General features: G+C 49.4%; 5 protein-coding genes across 5 annotated transcripts in view; 2 read left to right on the forward strand and 3 right to left on the reverse strand.

The window, feature by feature from the left end:
- Window positions 1–154, reverse strand: part of CNA07650 (NADH dehydrogenase, putative) — a 2,541-nt gene extending 2,387 nt beyond the window's left edge. Inside the window, exon 1 of the mRNA XM_567114.2 lies at window positions 1–154. This exon is cut by the window's left edge and continues 22 nt beyond it. The gene's annotated coding sequence lies outside the window, so the exon portion shown is untranslated.
- Window positions 155–1,229: 1,075 nt separating this feature from the next.
- On the forward strand, window positions 1,230–2,903 carry CNA07660 (phospholipid metabolism-related protein, putative). The gene is made up of 8 exons (XM_567115.2): window positions 1,230–1,481; window positions 1,545–1,652; window positions 1,709–1,809; window positions 1,862–2,052; window positions 2,119–2,143; window positions 2,211–2,287; window positions 2,353–2,428; window positions 2,520–2,903. The coding sequence occupies exons 1-8, from the start codon at window positions 1,261–1,263 to the stop codon at window positions 2,783–2,785; spliced, it is 1,065 nt and encodes a 354-aa protein (XP_567115.1). The 5' UTR covers window positions 1,230–1,260; the 3' UTR covers window positions 2,786–2,903.
- CNA07670 (conserved hypothetical protein) lies at window positions 2,845–7,097 on the reverse strand. The gene is made up of 4 exons (XM_024656391.1): window positions 6,797–7,097; window positions 5,291–6,690; window positions 3,467–5,209; window positions 2,845–3,380 (listed from the first exon to the last, which is right to left on the reverse strand). The coding sequence occupies exons 3-4, from the start codon at window positions 4,549–4,551 to the stop codon at window positions 3,173–3,175; spliced, it is 1,293 nt and encodes a 430-aa protein (XP_024512084.1). The 5' UTR covers window positions 4,552–5,209; window positions 5,291–6,690; window positions 6,797–7,097; the 3' UTR covers window positions 2,845–3,172.
- A 2,468-nt stretch (window positions 7,098–9,565) lies between these two features.
- CNA07680 (expressed protein) lies at window positions 9,566–11,659 on the forward strand. Its single transcript, XM_567116.2, has 6 exons — window positions 9,566–9,778; window positions 9,844–10,248; window positions 10,305–10,670; window positions 10,737–10,855; window positions 10,911–10,963; window positions 11,014–11,659. Exons 1-6 carry the CDS (start codon window positions 9,586–9,588, stop codon window positions 11,534–11,536), a joined length of 1,659 nt encoding a protein of 552 aa, XP_567116.2. The 5' UTR covers window positions 9,566–9,585; the 3' UTR covers window positions 11,537–11,659.
- CNA07690 (hypothetical protein) lies at window positions 11,566–15,399 on the reverse strand. The gene is made up of 6 exons (XM_024656392.1): window positions 14,488–15,399; window positions 13,001–14,428; window positions 12,459–12,943; window positions 12,247–12,400; window positions 12,114–12,190; window positions 11,566–12,059 (listed from the first exon to the last, which is right to left on the reverse strand). The coding sequence occupies exons 1-6, from the start codon at window positions 15,355–15,357 to the stop codon at window positions 11,789–11,791; spliced, it is 3,285 nt and encodes a 1,094-aa protein (XP_024512035.1). The 5' UTR covers window positions 15,358–15,399; the 3' UTR covers window positions 11,566–11,788.
- Between the last annotated feature and the right edge of the window lie 66 nt (window positions 15,400–15,465).

Here is a 15,465-nt window from a genome sequence, read left to right on the forward strand (position 1 = left end):
TGGAGGAGGACGAGGAAAGAGTTGAGGAAGAAGAAGTTTGGATTGAGGAGAAAGAGCCGGCGGTAAGGGCGAATGTGGACGCGAAAAAAGAAATTAACTCGCAACGGCTCGCCCCAAGCGAGGAACCCAAAAAAGATCGATCAGTTACAAAGCGGATCCCTGTCCGCTTATTAAATTCCACTACAAAAATCACAGCCCAATTACAAAACGCTATATTTCCGTACTGCCGGGTTTAACTCGCACTTCCTCCCAACTTATTGGCCCGGCTTGGCCATCAGCGTATATCGGTCCGGCACCCCCGGCTATTACTTCCAGGCATGCATGCATATAATAAGAAGGGTCAGCTTGTTCAAAGCCACGTCGGCAACGGCAGCACCTCCGGTCGGATAAAGAGATAACATTGCCTATCAACCGTCCCAAACCGTTGTCGATTAGCCTGACCGACGAGATCTTCGTCGGGCGAACGTCCGATCCTGGATTTCGCGGTTATGTCTATAATCTCGAAAACCCCGTACTCACGACCGAAACGCAATAAGAGTGCTGTTGCTTGGTGCTTGGGTTAGCGAAGACGTCCGTTTATCGGGCATGATAAACAAATAATAGTGCTCTACCTTGAAGCGCTTGATAAGCATGTGGCATCATCATCACCACCCCGGGACCAATCATCAGGACGAAAGATGTTGACTCGTTTGACCGGAGCCGAAGGGAAAACCAGGCTCGCAAGGGATGACCGGTACGCGTCGGCTGTTGTCATCCTGTCAAACAAGATTCATAATCATACACAATTGATCAAATCGCATCGTCTACCGAGCTACGCGATACCGAGCGGGTCGGGGATTAGAAGAAGAGGGTGTAGGTGGTTGTAGACTTAGCATGCCCTCATACGTTTAAATTCGATCAGCTACGGGGGATATATGCAAGGCTTCGTCGCCGTCTTCATCTTCTTTTTAGCTGCTTTTCGTTTTTCTCCATTCATCCGGAGGAAACACCGACCAATGCCACAAAAAAATCAAAGGCCAGCGACGAGGATGAAATTTCGTGGCTACCTTTCAAATCATTTTTACTGGCGGCCTGCGCGGCTGCGCCACGTAAACATTCCCGCTTTAGGAATTTCTCCAAAAGTGATGACGCCTGAATTTCTTCAACTCCCTAGAATGACGGCGATCTCCGCCTTCTGGCCCGGTTAAATAATGTCATCGGCCTCCGAAAGTCATCCAGCTCATCCCTACGTCTCTCGTCGCCCTTCCGAAATATCCAAGCATGTCGTCAGTCGCAGACGCAGTGCGATTCTGCTTTCCAACAGCTCCCATTGGCCCAGAGGCAGCAATCGACTTCCCCCTCTATGCTCGAAACGAGTCTCAACTCGCTCAAGGTAAAGTGAGGCACGAAGAAGAAGAACGAGTGGTCAGTCCGGTACAGGCCACTTTTAAAACAATCTGTGCTAGCTATGCGCCTGATTGGATAATAGTGTTTGTTCTTTGGTAAGTACTGTTGTTTTGGGAGTGAGTAAATGCCCAGGATCTGATTGGCTTTGCAACAATTAGGGCTGTGCTTGTCATACTAGATAGATCTGGAGGGCACAAAAGAGAGTTTTCACTCAATGACGTCTCAATACAACATTCATTTGCAGAGCATGAACGTGTTCCCCCAGTGTAAGTGTCTTTTGTTCGTTGGAAAAGGGAGCGGGTAGCTTCTGACTTTACCATAGTCTTTTGGTCTTGTTCTCCATCGTTGTGCCGCTTTTAGTCCTCGTCCCTCTGAGCTCACTGATTGCTCGCAATGCCTGGGACACCCACAACAGTGTCCTCGGTAAGGCTCTCACCGCTCAATCCTCACTTTTCGGAACTGACATCTTCATCAGGTCTCTTAATGTCCTACACAATGACCGGCGTCGTGACACAAATCATCAAAATGTCCGTCGGTCGACCACGTCCCGATCTTATCGCTCGATGTATGCCCATCGAAGGTGCGATGGACCATCCTGTGTTTGGCCTAACCAATGTCAGCATATGTACCAATACCGATGCTTTCATTTTGGATGATGGGTTCAAGGTGCGTTTGATTTCAAGGGAGGGCCGATCGAATGGCTTGTGACTTGCTCCTGACCGTTTGCCACAGAGCTTCCCTAGTGGTCATAGTTCTAGTAAGTCTCTAAACTTCACGACCCGCATTATCCCATCTTTGAGCCACAGTGGCTGATTGATAAACAGTGTCTTTCGCTGGCCTCGGCTTCTTGAGTCTTTACCTGGCAGGCAAGATGCATCTCTGGGACAACGGTGGACACCGCGTGAGCAACAACATCCCTGATACAATCCCTCGTCTACCTGCTAACCAAGCGAGTTTCCTCGAAAGACGAGGGCTTGGGCGGCTCTCTCACCTCTCCTTGGAGCTACTATGGTAGCTATCAGCCGAACAGAGGATAATAGACGTAAGGTCCCTTGTCTCACGCCCTCACACAAAAGTTTCTTGTGTGCAGTTGAATAGTAGGGAAACGTGCTCATTTTGCTTGTCACGCACAGACCATTGGCAAGATGTCCTCATCGGCTCTATCCTCGGCCTCTTCATCGCCTGGGTCGCTTACCGCACATACTACCCTCCTCTCTCACACAACCAATGTCATCTCCCCCTCGCACCCCGCACCGATCCCGATAATTATCAAGATTTCCCTCTGGACGACGAAGAACAAGGTAGAGGTGGGCCGAGGGATAGAGTGAGGTTGTTGTCTGAGGAGACGGATGGGCGGGCGGGTGAGGAACAGGTGGCGTGGCAAGCGACAGGGCGATGAGTCCATGCGTCGTACACCAAAGCCGTGGGGAGATTAAGGAGAAGATGAAGCCCGTAGACCAGGTTAATACATGCAAGATATATATATATGTAACCTGTGTTTCAAACACAGATTTATGACTACGCCACCCTTTCCCCCGCCCCCTTCTCTCTTCACACACAGTTTGATGACATCAATTACAAAAGCTAATCAAGAAAACCAGAACATGGAATCGACAGAAAAGATGTGGTTGATAGTCATACCAAAGATGATGAGAACGTCCTATTCGTTCCAAGGTTGAGGAAAAGGTCCGTTCCCCGCCCTCCTCCCTTCCCATTATGATATATGCTGATGAACCTCGGAGCGTTATTGAATTAACTCTTGCTACATCACACAAACTTTCCTTCCTCAGATTTCCTTCTTTCCTTCTTGATCTTGCTCACAAGGTCCCCCAGAACTGGCCGCATCATTTGAAAAACTAATATTGTTCTTCTGCAGCAGTCCTTCAAGATAAGATATGCGCGATACGGCTTTACGCAAGATAACCGCCTTGGAATCTGTTGTTAAAGATGTTGGTAGGGTTGCCCGGAGCGCTTGGAATCCAGAGTTGATTGATCTGGTGGAAGAAAAACCAATAAAAAAATTAAAAATTGGATCAGCATTTTTTTCCGACATAATAACAAGTCAAAAAAACAAATTTACTCTCTACGTTTTTGTTCCGACATCAAATGTGCCAACCTTCTAGACTGTCCCTGATTGACAGGTTCTCCCGTACTAGTTTCTTCCCCCTCAGTACTAGGTCTGGAAGCCCCTGGTAAAGAAGACTGACTCCTCGACCTTTCTATTTCGTGAGAGCCGCTGTACATATGCGGGTAGCTCGCCGTCATAGGACGCAGTTGCTCAACAGCCCGGAGAGGTGGTGATGGGGCGTCGTAAGCTTGTTGGTAAGCCTGTGAGTAATGAAAGCGTGGAGGAAAAGAGGCAGGCGGGCCTCGGTAGTCGTACATGTCCTCTCTGTACCGTTCATGTTCGCGATACCCTGATAGGCTAGCAGTTTGTGGATGATGATGGTCATGTGGGTAGTATATCTGTTGCTGCTGCTGTTGATGATATTCGTAATCATAATACGGGTGGGGCGGTACACGATGATGAGGACTCTTGCGGCCAGCTAGAGGAAGGTCGCGCGAAGGCGGGGCCATGGGAGGGATAGGAGGGATGTTTGGTGATGCACCGCCCGTATTGCTGTTTGATATAGACCGTAAAGGAGGTAAAGCGTAAGAAGACTTTTCACCATTTGGACGTCGGGATGGGGTACGCTCGCGTTCTGTCCCACCGCTACTACTCGGTGGACGTCTGGCATCGGTTCCAAAATCCCACACATGATCGGGTGGCGGAGGACGAGGGAAGTCTCTTCCCCTGGAAGAGGAAACGCTCGTTGAGGGAAAGGTACGGGAACTACTAGTGTTTGGAGGCGGTAAGGTTAAGCGAGGAGGATGCTCTTTCGAAGGAGTCCGTCGGTGTGATGACTGGAGAGAAGTTCGACGGTAAGGATGAGAGTGATGAGAATTGGAATGTGATGGAGAACGTCTATCAACCGATGATTGCGTTAATGAATAAGATGGACGATGATGATAAGACCGAAAATGATGAGAGTCATGGTGAACAGAAGAAGAAGACATTCTTGGAACAGGGATTGAAGCCGCCATGTTCTGCTTGAAGGAGTGGGGTTGGCAAGCGTCGTCTCGTACAGTAGGGTTACGCAATGCGATAGTAGATGGGGAGGGCATGCGATTTCGCCGAATTTTTTTTTTCGAACGCCCACTGTTGTAGGTGTCCCTGTATTGCAATGTGATTCAACACGCGGGAGAATGCCTCCTATCGTCGGCAACGGGGTTCAATTCCTGCTTGCGGCCAAGTTTGTGTGCGAATAAAAGGCGCGATGGCTCGATGAACGAAATGCCTGGACGGGAAAAGCTGTTGCTTGAGACAGAAAACCGGCTTTTGAAAACGGCAGTCTTCCTTTAACGATCATATGCCAAGGGCGGCGTTGAAGGCGAAAAGCGGGTACCAAACCAATGTTCCGCCTTTTGTAACTGGCCGGGCTGAGGTAACCTTCTTACTTCTCAGCTGGGCAAAAGAGTCAATACGCGTGTTAGAAGTGGATACAAGCGGGGAGGTATGTTGTGGTTTCCAGAAAACAATAAGAGAAGAACGAAGCAAGCTGGAGTGCTCGAGGCGTTGAGGAAAAAGGGACCAAAGTCTCTTCTATTCTTTTGATGATGCCAGATGTGTGCAAACTGTCCTCGGGACAAACTCAAGGCCTGTGACTGGTTGATGGGCGCGTGGTGTCAATATTGTCAAGATTCGAATGAAAATGGCAGGAGATGTCGACACGAGTGACTACCTAGCCTTGGCTCACGACAAATTGCAGGGAACCGATGCGAGCTGGTGCATGAAGAATATCAGATATTAGCTGCTGACTTTGCCCGGATCGTTTCTATTGCTCTTATCCGAAATCGTACTCACGATTCAAGTCGCTGCCACAGTCGACCAAAAAGACTTCTCAACACTCTTTTGGCCAAAGCTCTCTTGCTTTCTCTCTGCAATGGAATCTCTCAGATGCCTTGATGCGTCACAGACTCTACGGCTGGTAAAAGGGATGCGCCAAGGTGAAAGCTTCTCGAGGCAATAAATATTACAAATTTCTGACGCTTTTGAGGCAATAACTATTACAAATCTCCGACAATGGATACAAACCGATACGGGTCACTAAAGGCCAGGCTGGCAGGGTAAAGCGGGTGATACACTCTTAGCAGGCAGTAATGTGCTTAGGATACAGTGCGCAGCTCGTGGCTTGGTCGCTGGCCGTCCCTTTGAGCTTGCCCAGGAGATAGCCAACAGGCAACCGAGTTGCAGCTCCGACTGGCTGACGGTGTCGCTGCGTGGACAGACAGTGCAGGTTGTTCTGCGCCTGCGTGTGCTATGGCTTGTGTCTTCCGCTGGCTGGGTTGTGCACGGACGGGAGCGTTGTTTGCCGGGGGATGGCTGGGCTGCTGATGATGGTGATGGATGCACGGATGTTTTGACGGACACGAACCGTGCAGCAGGAGGCACGTAGTCGCCCACCTGATCGTCGATCCTCCTTCAAGATCTAGTCCACCTGCACAAAGTTCGACAGGGGAGGCCTTCCTTCTCCAACTTTCTCTTTTTCCAATTCACCACGACCTTGGAATATCCTTTCCTTTAGACGTCTACAGATAAAGATCGCCAATCACCGCAAACTCACGCCCCAATCTCAAGCAACGTTTAGCTAACGCGGAGATACAGCCGATCAAAGCGTCGTAATACTACAGGCTACACGGGAGGCCGCAGTGCGTCCGGCTTCCAACGTTTACACTTTTTGCTCGCCAGCTCCTTTTTGAGACCTAACAGAGATCTTTAGACGTTACTTCTTGATAATAATAGACCAAAAATTGGTCACCAATCTGATAAGCCTCGCGAGATTTGGTGGCGATCTTTCCACTCTAGAAGGAGTTGGCGCTTTCTATACGGCAACGGGCCTTTCGGCAGCAGCGCTGCTAGAAATTCGGCGGTTCGTCCCTGAATGAATTGGCTAAGGAACGAGAAGAACGAGTCGGCTGCACTTGCTTCTTGTGTATATGCAAGACGTTTTATCGCGGGGGTTTAGATATCGGCCGCCTATGACGGGACGTATAGGCAAAATAATACCTGTCTCCACTCTTTCTCAGCGGCTTTCCCAGTCTTATCGTTCTCCCTTTTGAGGAACTCTCTTAACCTTGCAATAATACGTATATCAGGCGTGAATTTGTAATAACTGGGTACGCAGTGCGGAATGTGACGGCCAATGAATGATGGTTCGAAGTAAATCGGGCGCGGGTAGAGAGTCACGTAAAGTTACGGAAGAACTGTGAGAACATCAAGGTTAGCATGCCGCGTTCCTCCTATTATGGTTGCGAGTTGCAAGAAGCAAGAATCTGAATAACAACTTGGTAAAGAGACGAGGCGACTGACCTAAGGAAGTAAAATAATCGTGTTTCTGACACGCATCCACGTAGTTGTTTTTCACCAGAAGAGTTGCGCAAGCTGGGCTGATAAGGAAGAGTCGGTAAGGATGAGGACAGAGGTTTGCGTCACAGGGTTTCGCCCGGTGGCGCTTCGGTACAATGACCAGATTTTTATCTTCCAGCAGAACACTTGTAGAATAGAGTCAAGCCGGAAGTCGATGTATGAATCAAGAAAGAAGAATAGGATCCAACAGTGTTTAAAGACCAATGGACCGATAAAATGCTTGTGGAGTATTAATTGGCTATCGGTTTGGCGCCTGATAATGGTGTTCAACGATTGAAATTCGGTGGAAGACTCCAGCCCAAGAAGACCAGGCCTTAATTCTTCGTTTGCAGTCATACAACGTAGTGCGCATTGATGATCAGGGCTGATGCACCCCTTAATCCGTTTTTATCGCTTCTTTCTCACCAACTACGGCATAGCACCCATTTCCAAGTTGCATGTAACGGTTCTCTGGCCTATAGTCTTTCCGCAAAGCGGATGTTTCTACAGCATTACTTCCAAAGTCCACGTTTTCAGTGTCAAAGAATGGTAATAAAAATTAAGGAAAACGGACCTGGCCCTTTGCTGCAGTGTTGAACAATTGCGCCCGACAAGAAACTCCCAACCGGATGTCACAAAACTACAGGGCCCTGCAGGTCTTTTTTTAATTGACGATCGTTCGCCATCCCGGGTCGGGACCCTGAACAGCGTACTCCATTTTCATCTACCCTTTTCATCCACGCGTCCATGCTGACCCACGAACTCCCAGACAAAAAAGCAAAGATAGCTCTCACACAACTGGCGATTGACGATATGCGGGGGGGTTACATACCCAAAGAACGGGGAAAGGAGAGAAGAGAGTGGTAAGCCATAACCACGACTGCGGCAAATAATCAGGTCGCGTCCTGAATTTCTACGAGTATAGCCTTTTAGGTTTGGTTCTCCTTGATTTTCGCAGGGCCGCCAGCGAACGATTCGCAAATAATCCTCAATCTTCGGTCCGCCTTCCATCCTCAACGATCAACAACGCCATCATGGCTTGCTTGCCAAAGCCTTATGCATTGCCCACTGTGCTTATTTGCATTTCCGCATTTGTCTGTGTGGCTGACATTCTCTCGTCATTCATCCGCAATTACCCACGCCAAGTACTGAATTTGCCATCATGCGGCAAGTGCTTGAATGATGAGCTAATGATAACAGTGCTACTTGCTACCAAGTCGCCCTCTATAAATAATGGGCATGAAGAAAGGATTGGAAAATAGACGAGAATCAGAACCTAATGGCCAGAAACCAGAAACCAAACTGATTAGAATGAACTCAATGCTTATCACGCCGTGCTTATGTTGACTTGGCATGCTTCATTACTCACGTCTCACATCATCCCACATCATCATATAACGGAATCCAAGGGAAGTCGTCTCCTTCCATTGATTCCCCCCTGCAGTCCCTCAACCCCTAGATACCAAAGCAATAATTAAACAATAATTTAGAAACGTCTGGACGTACTCTCTTTCAACCCTTCTGTCTCCGCTCTCCCATCTCATTTTGCCAAATTTAGCCCAAAATCAAAGCTTAAAAGCTTGATAGCAATATTAATATTTGTTTGATCTGAGGGAACAGGGCGGCATGACTGGATGAAGTACGTACACCCGGCACTGGTAGCAGCTTCAGGTTGTCAGCTGACCTTGGGAATGCTGCGCGTGCGTGGCCTGATTGGTCGGGATGAGAAAAATGTGACCCAAGGAGGAATGTGAAGAAGGAAAGGAAGAAGAGAAAGGGCCGAGACCCGAACACGGGTTGAGAGCCGATAAGCGAAAATCTGCTGATAAGGATAACGAGTCATCCCCCCTGTTAAGGTACAGTACTTCAAAGCGGCGGGGTTTGCATCTATAAACTTTTAGGGACGGCCTAGGGGAAAAAGTTTAATAAAGATCTTGTAATCGTCATCTTCCGTGCCCTGCAAGGCCCACGCATCACCTACAATAAATGTCATACGACATGATTATCATCCTTCTCCTTCCTTCTTCTTCCTTCTTGCTCCGTACCCATTTCCCATTTCCCGCCCCACATCCTTCTTGATATATCCCCATTTTACGTCCACCCCATTTTCTTGTCTCCATTGCTGGTGGTCTTCTTGAGTCTTTGAGGCTTCGAGGCACTAACTACGACGTATACAGCTTTATGCGCATCATCATACATGCGGGGTGCGACGCGTTTTCGTTCTTCTCCTTCTTTTGGCCCGAGTCCACCTGCCACTAGTAGGTAGAGTCCAATCTTTAGGCCGCACAAGAAACACGGCGGTTATCAACGGCCAATATGCGGTTGTGTACTACTCACATGGGATGGATCTACGTACTATTCTGAACGCAAAATGCGAATGTTACGTACCGCCGCTTCGTACGTAGGCGGTTGTTCGTTCAATTTGTAAAGAAAAAATCGCGAAAATGCAACTGACGAAACAAGAAATTGTCGGGGTAGCGTCTGGCGAGTACCCTGCAAATTGGGTTTGCCGATTCTTGCAACCGGTTTTTGGTGAGTTCTACAGATCGCTTTGCTGGATTTGGCAAATCTGGTTGACAGGAAGCTGTGGCGGGTTCGGGGCGGGGGGCGCCGGGGGGGTGGACGGGGCGGGGTATTATTTTATTATTGTATTTTCTCCTGACGCCAGACGCGTCGGTTGATTTTCCCTCCATTCGATTCCTTCGTTTTATATATTGTATATATATTAGCCTCTTCCCCTCTTTTCCCACATCATGCACCCACTGCATCCGTTACCCAGCCAACAACTTTCCGCCATGCCTGGTCTCAAAGAAAGGCAATCCAATGCCAACAGCGTCCAACCTGCTGCCCCCAAACCCAGACACTGCCGCCAAACGAATATGGAATGCCTCAAATTCGGGCCCCATAGACCCCATAAAAAGCATTCCGCACCCCAGCATAGGCTGCGTAAGTGGCCGAGTGCACTCATCGTTACGACATAGGCTCATCCGTCCTCTGTCAACTGCCTGCAGCTGGTATGGATAGCACTCATCGTACAGCCATTTCTACCTCCTCCACTGGCGCCACCGCTGGCTTGTCTCAAGCTTCTACTTTGGGCATCTCGCCCTCTTACGCCACCACTGTAGCAGGACACCTTCACGCAGTACAGACGCCTTCCCCTCACCCGGAATCTACTGCACCAACTGACGTGTCGGGACCTAGTGCGCCGTCCATGAGGGCCTCACTTGGGGTTATGCCAAACACATTTGGGGTCCTTACCCCTGTTGCAAGCACCTCTGATGGAGCCTTGCCATCTTTAATTGAAGAGAACCACCAGTCCCACTCTGCCAATGAATCACCAAACCTCTCTCCCTCAAATGCCTCTCCTGAAGCGCTTCTTGGTACTCCTATGGACTTGGACACTGATTGTGACCAGAGTAAGTGCTTTATCCGGTGTATCCAGAATCATTCCTAACGTGAACGTGTCAAACAGCGGCTATAGGCGAAAGGGAAACTACAACCATCTCCTTAGGCGATCCTCATTTTCGACCGTTTGGCCGCGATCCCACGCCGTTGCAGTTTGTCCCAAATCTGTTCTCTTCCTCTCAACCTACCGATACTCAAAGAACAAATGACCGCCCACTCTGGCTGCAGTCTCCTATTCGTCCACCTGAATCGATATCTGTTGACTCGCGGCCTGCGGTAGGAGAGAGGCGACAACACGTGACAGGAGATGGCAGCCACGATGATCCACCCATTGAAGAGAGGCGTGGAGAGGATGGAGAGGATGGAGAGGGAGAAGACGACAATGGTGATCAAGAAGATGGCGGGGACCAGGATAATGACGATGCAGCTTCTGGTGAGCTTCAGATCTCCTATCATTTTGCTGCCGCCTTGAAGTTGGCTCAGCTTCATTCTGATCTAGTTATCTCGCACACATCGATAGACTCTGCTCTCGAAGCGGTGGGCGGCAATACCAAGCAATCCAAGAACTGGAAGACAAGGTATAATTGGCCCAGGCGATCCAGAGATTTCAGTAGAAACGTAAATGTGAACAACCTTACATTGCGAATATCGGCTGATTCTACACGTATCTCAGTTTCAGAAGACCGCAGAAAAAGTCCATTGTGATGGGTTTATGTTCCAGTGCTGGTGAGTGGGGTGATATTTTCTTTCTTTGGGACTTATACCTTGCCATCTAGCCGCTGGTACTCAACTGATACCGGATCTTCCGTCGTCCCCGGTTCCCGAGCAGCCTATAGATTGAATCGAACTAAGCGGTTCATGGGCGACGATCCTGTCCCCAATGCCATTGAACGGGCAATGGACGGCCAGTTTGTGGATAAGAAATTGAGCGAGTACATTATTAACTGGGGCTTTCATAACAATCCTGGAAAGGACGGCAACCCCGGCAAGAGACCCATAATTACTGTCGACCAGCTCTGCCAACTTGCCGAAGTTTGTCTCTCCTGCATTGCTGATTTCCGTTATGATGAGCGCAAAGCTACACAAAGCGCTCAGCACAGTGCACATATCAGAATGCTCAAGAAGCTGCATGCGCAGCGGCGCTCGAAAATGGATAGCAGGGAAAAGGAATTGGAGGAATTTGCTCGGAAGAATGAGGAGGAAGCAAAGCGTTTGGCAGAGGAAAGGAAAGAGTTAGAGGCTTGGCGTAATGCTCGTGCTGCAGAAGGAGCATCCTCCGCCACTGCAAGCAGCTCCTAGTCAGAATAGAGTGATTTAGCCCCTTTTATGTCATCATTAAAATTGGATAAAGTATGCGTATAACGCAAGTCGTATGATTCTGTCTCAAGTGTTGTATAGACATTTGATGTACGGCAAATGCACTTTACCTACGACATGTGCACGGCATAAACATCCTACCATCGAGGACGCCCGATGCTCCCGCTCATCATCTCACCGATTGACTTCTAGCTAAGAGGGAGGATCACAGAAGTTGCATATGAACTTTGAACATTAAGGGAGACCTCGATAGAGGACTTCCCATTCATGTTTGAGAAGAGCTCTTCGGTTCATAGCCTGTATGGCCATATCAAAGAAACACAAGAAATGCTCCTCGTTCATGTAAGAGAGAGACTTCCGTAGTCGTCTCAGAACGGAATGATTACCCTCTGCAACACTTGAGTTGACCATGCGCAGGTTGGGACTATAGAACATCGCCGTGCTGATACGACCAGCCCTCGAGCAAGTTGTGTGGCCATGTGCATGGAGCTCATCGACCAAGAACCTGTACCCATCGACGGATCAACCTCAGATCATAATGACTTAGTTAACTACCCACCTGACATGGGCAAAGTAAACAGGGTCGCGCAGCATGCAATAGGTTGCGAGAGAACAGGCAAAATCATACACTATGACCTGACAACGACAAGGATATCAATCCGGTGTGCTCTTCATCAAAGTTTGGATCTCACCTTTGGTGGGACAGGAAAGAAGCATTTGAGGAGAGAAAAGAAATCATCTCTCCCCTCGGACGTTGGCATGACTTGGTACGCCAGACAGATGCCATGCGGACACCATATACCAGCGATACCACCCGTCATGCGCATCTTTTTCTTCCTTATGACCCTGCGAAATAACCTTAAGCTTTGTGGGGCTGCCTGAGTGAGACATGAATCAACTCAACTGGTCATAGTACTTCTTGCACCCATCCCCACCACCTTCCCAGTCTCCGATTTTCTGTTGGCAGAGACGCCTCGCTCCTGCATCAGTCGGTATACCGGAGTATACGTCTCGATTGCCGCAGCGGGGGAATGCCGTCCTCACGCCCGTGCCGTCTCTCCCTGTCCTTCTTTCCCTTTCCAACCTCTCTTCCTCCAACTGTCTAGCTTTTCCCAACAGCTCTCCAGGCAGTTGACAGGTATAGTCAGCTCGTTCCTGGAGATCTCGCAAGACCTTTTGACTCCTCGCATTCATGACACCCACTAGGTCGAGGAATGTTTCTGGGAGTGCGAGATTTTCCGGGCCTTGTTTGAACGTGTCGATGACATGAGTGACAACTGGAGTCATCTTGCACATGTCATCGGTGGCATCACCGGTTTCCGAGAAATTTCGCAATTCCTGGTAAACTTGGGGAGGGAAGATGGCGGTAATGATGTCTGGTGTCACCAGCTATGAATATTTCTATCAGCATGGCGGCCAGGCCAAGTATAGGAAGAAAGGACATACTTGACCTAGGAATAGCCTTAACGCCCGTTGGTGTCGGGGAGGCAGATCAACAGGCTCCAGAAGCGTTCCCAGAAAAGCCTTCAAAGCAATTCCAACCTTCCTATCCACCTCTTCAGCACCTTGGGATATGTTCCTCTGGAAGAGTTCTTGGAGAGAGTGAGGAAATGCACGGAGAGCGCGAAGATTGACAATACGACACCATTCATGAACATCCTGACGGAGTTGTTGGAATCCATTGGCTGTCATAGAAAAAATGTCCTTGTGAAGGCAAGCCAGGGGTGTGTAGATAACACAAGGGCGGTCTTGACTGTCGACAGTCGGCAGAGTGGCAGGCCTAAGAGAACCTGTCAGGTAATGGGCTGAAAAATGAATTACAGTCCCATCCATAATGACAACCTCTGGATTCGGGCCACACTCGGGACAAGTCATGACTGTACCCCAACCAATGAGCTTAAGGAAGGCGAAGAAGGCCCGAGTGAAGGTTTTAATCGACACAAACGTATCTTGAGAGCCCAAGTTTAGATAATTGTCAATGATGGAAGAATGGAATGCATGGAGAGGCGTCTCCGAGCGCGTACAAAGAGATATGTACAGATCAAAGACGTTCCTTGAAAAACCAATCTCATTGTTGAAATTAACTAAGCCATGGGAGGCGAGGTCAGGGCCTATATCTCGACCGCAACCAGGCCTTGGACATCTGACAGTTTCCAAGCGTACTTTTTCCACACCAGTTGTGTGGAGAACCCGAAAATCGGTCCAAAAGGAACGCCCGAGACCTCGCAGCCGATCTGATAACCGCTCACCGCATCTACATCTTGCTCCTTCGTCAAGATGGAGACGTTGTGGGCATGAACCATGGAGCGGAGGGTAGGAGAAGGGCACGTTGTCGGATTGGAAAAGAATGGCCGCGGGTGGTGGGCGAGGCTTGTTGGAGATGGTGACTTCTATTGCTTGCCGGCAAACTTCTCGCACACCTTCGCCATCAGCACCGAGAGGAAGGTCGTCGCCAACGCCATCATCTTCATCCTGGGCATCGTCTTCCCCTATGTACTCTTCTTCCAGAGCATCATTTCTAGCATGATTGATGTGGTTGCAGAGGCCACGGCAGCCGCGGCCCTGCTGACTACATCGCCATTGACCATTACGTTCTCGGTATACCACAACACGTCTTCCTTGGTTTTCCATAGCGTCTGCCTCATTCCCGCTTTGCTGTACGGAGTAGACAAGAAGGAAATCATCAATGTGGTAGCGCACGAGTATGACTGGGTCGCCGCGCATATGATTTTCGAGTCTGGCATGGATGTTTTGAAAGATGTCCGGTGCGTTGATGTACAACAAAACATGTACACAGTCTTGATTAGATCGGTAGGCTGGGCAGTCGCAAGACTTTTCACCACGGGACACTTGTAGGTGGCAGTACTTGGCATGCTACAAGTGAAACAATTGGCGATAGTTCATGTAGGGGACAAACCGAGGGCAATACTCACGGGCTTATTCCTGATGCTATCCCAACCTTGACAAATCCATAACCCCTCCCACATTAGCATGCAGAACACCCGAGACTCGTTCATCAGGCGTCTATACTGCTCCCATGGCTCCTCCTCTCCAAAACTATTCTCAAAGCTTGTAGTCGTCGATATGGATCGGTGGGAAGAAGGTCGAGGTCGTCGGGGATGGGTTGGAGGGGGGGCAGAATCGGAAGTATTGGAGTGAAGAGGATCTGCAGCAACGGGGCTCTGGCTGGGCATGAAATCATTCTCATAGCCACTGTAGCCTCCGTCGCTCTCATATCGTCGCATTTCATCCTCTCCATCTGGGAGCGGTGGAGGAGGAGAGTAGCGCATACGACGCATAAAGTTCTCGTGCTCGTCCTCGTCGAGGGGTGGGGAATGCCCAGGATCGTGGTGCTCTTCTTCTCGAGGACCGTCAATTGTACGTCGGCCAGGCCTTCTGAGATTGTTGATACGCCAGATAGGGGGGCCAGGCAGCCTAGCAGACCGGTTGGTTGTTCGGCTGGCTGCCAACAAAGCAGAAGGCGACAATGGCGGAGTTGATACTGAAGAGGAGGCAGATGAGGGTGCAGACGGTGACTGGACGAGGGGCAGAGAAGGAGGAAAGTAGGAAGCTGGCACTCTGTCATCATCACTAACATCCCCTTCATCTCCTATTATGGCACTTGAAAGGTCTGAAGCTCCTGGTAAAGCATCCAAGGAGGGCCGGATGATTTCGGGCGAATTGTCGTCGGAAGTGGTAGAAGAAGAGTCGAAGGGGTCGATCGCAAGACGGAATTCCTCAGGTAAACTAGCCATGAGTTCTGGAGAGAGAGAAAATGAGGGAAGTTGTCGTCGGGGCGGCATTACTGGCGAGATGTACTGGGATACGTATGGTGGTAATCTGGATATAAATATGCATTCATTGTTTTTATTATTGTGATTTCGGCGGATGGAGGGAGTGGAGGCAACAAA

The sequence above is a fragment of the Cryptococcus neoformans genome, chromosome 1 (genome assembly GCF_000091045.1).
Source record: "Cryptococcus neoformans var. neoformans JEC21 chromosome 1, complete sequence".
Lineage (NCBI taxonomy): Eukaryota > Fungi > Basidiomycota > Tremellomycetes > Tremellales > Cryptococcaceae > Cryptococcus > Cryptococcus deneoformans.

Coding starts and splice junctions, on each gene's coding strand:
- CNA07660 (XM_567115.2), top strand. CDS start 1,261: ATGTCGTCAGTCGCAGACGCAGTGCGATTCTGCTTTCCAACAGCTCCC. Junction 1,482..1,544: donor ATAATAGTGTTTGTTCTTTG/GTAAGTACTGTT, acceptor TGCAACAATTAG/GGCTGTGCTTGTCATACTAG. Junction 2,288..2,352: donor GGGACAACGGTGGACACCGC/GTGAGCAACAAC, acceptor TTTCCTCGAAAG/ACGAGGGCTTGGGCGGCTCT.
- CNA07670 (XM_024656391.1), bottom strand. CDS start 4,551: ATGCCCTCCCCATCTACTATCGCATTGCGTAACCCTACTGTACGAGAC. Junction 3,381..3,466: donor TCGGAACAAAAACGTAGAGA/GTAAATTTGTTT, acceptor TTCTTCCACCAG/ATCAATCAACTCTGGATTCC.
- CNA07680 (XM_567116.2), top strand. CDS start 9,586: ATGCACCCACTGCATCCGTTACCCAGCCAACAACTTTCCGCCATGCCT. Junction 9,779..9,843: donor CGCACCCCAGCATAGGCTGC/GTAAGTGGCCGA, acceptor AACTGCCTGCAG/CTGGTATGGATAGCACTCAT. Junction 10,249..10,304: donor GGACACTGATTGTGACCAGA/GTAAGTGCTTTA, acceptor CGTGTCAAACAG/CGGCTATAGGCGAAAGGGAA.
- CNA07690 (XM_024656392.1), bottom strand. CDS start 15,357: ATGCCGCCCCGACGACAACTTCCCTCATTTTCTCTCTCTCCAGAACTC. Junction 14,429..14,487: donor ATAGCATCAGGAATAAGCCC/GTGAGTATTGCC, acceptor TTTCACTTGTAG/CATGCCAAGTACTGCCACCT. Junction 12,401..12,458: donor TGCAAGAAGTACTATGACCA/GTTGAGTTGATT, acceptor GTTATTTCGCAG/GGTCATAAGGAAGAAAAAGA.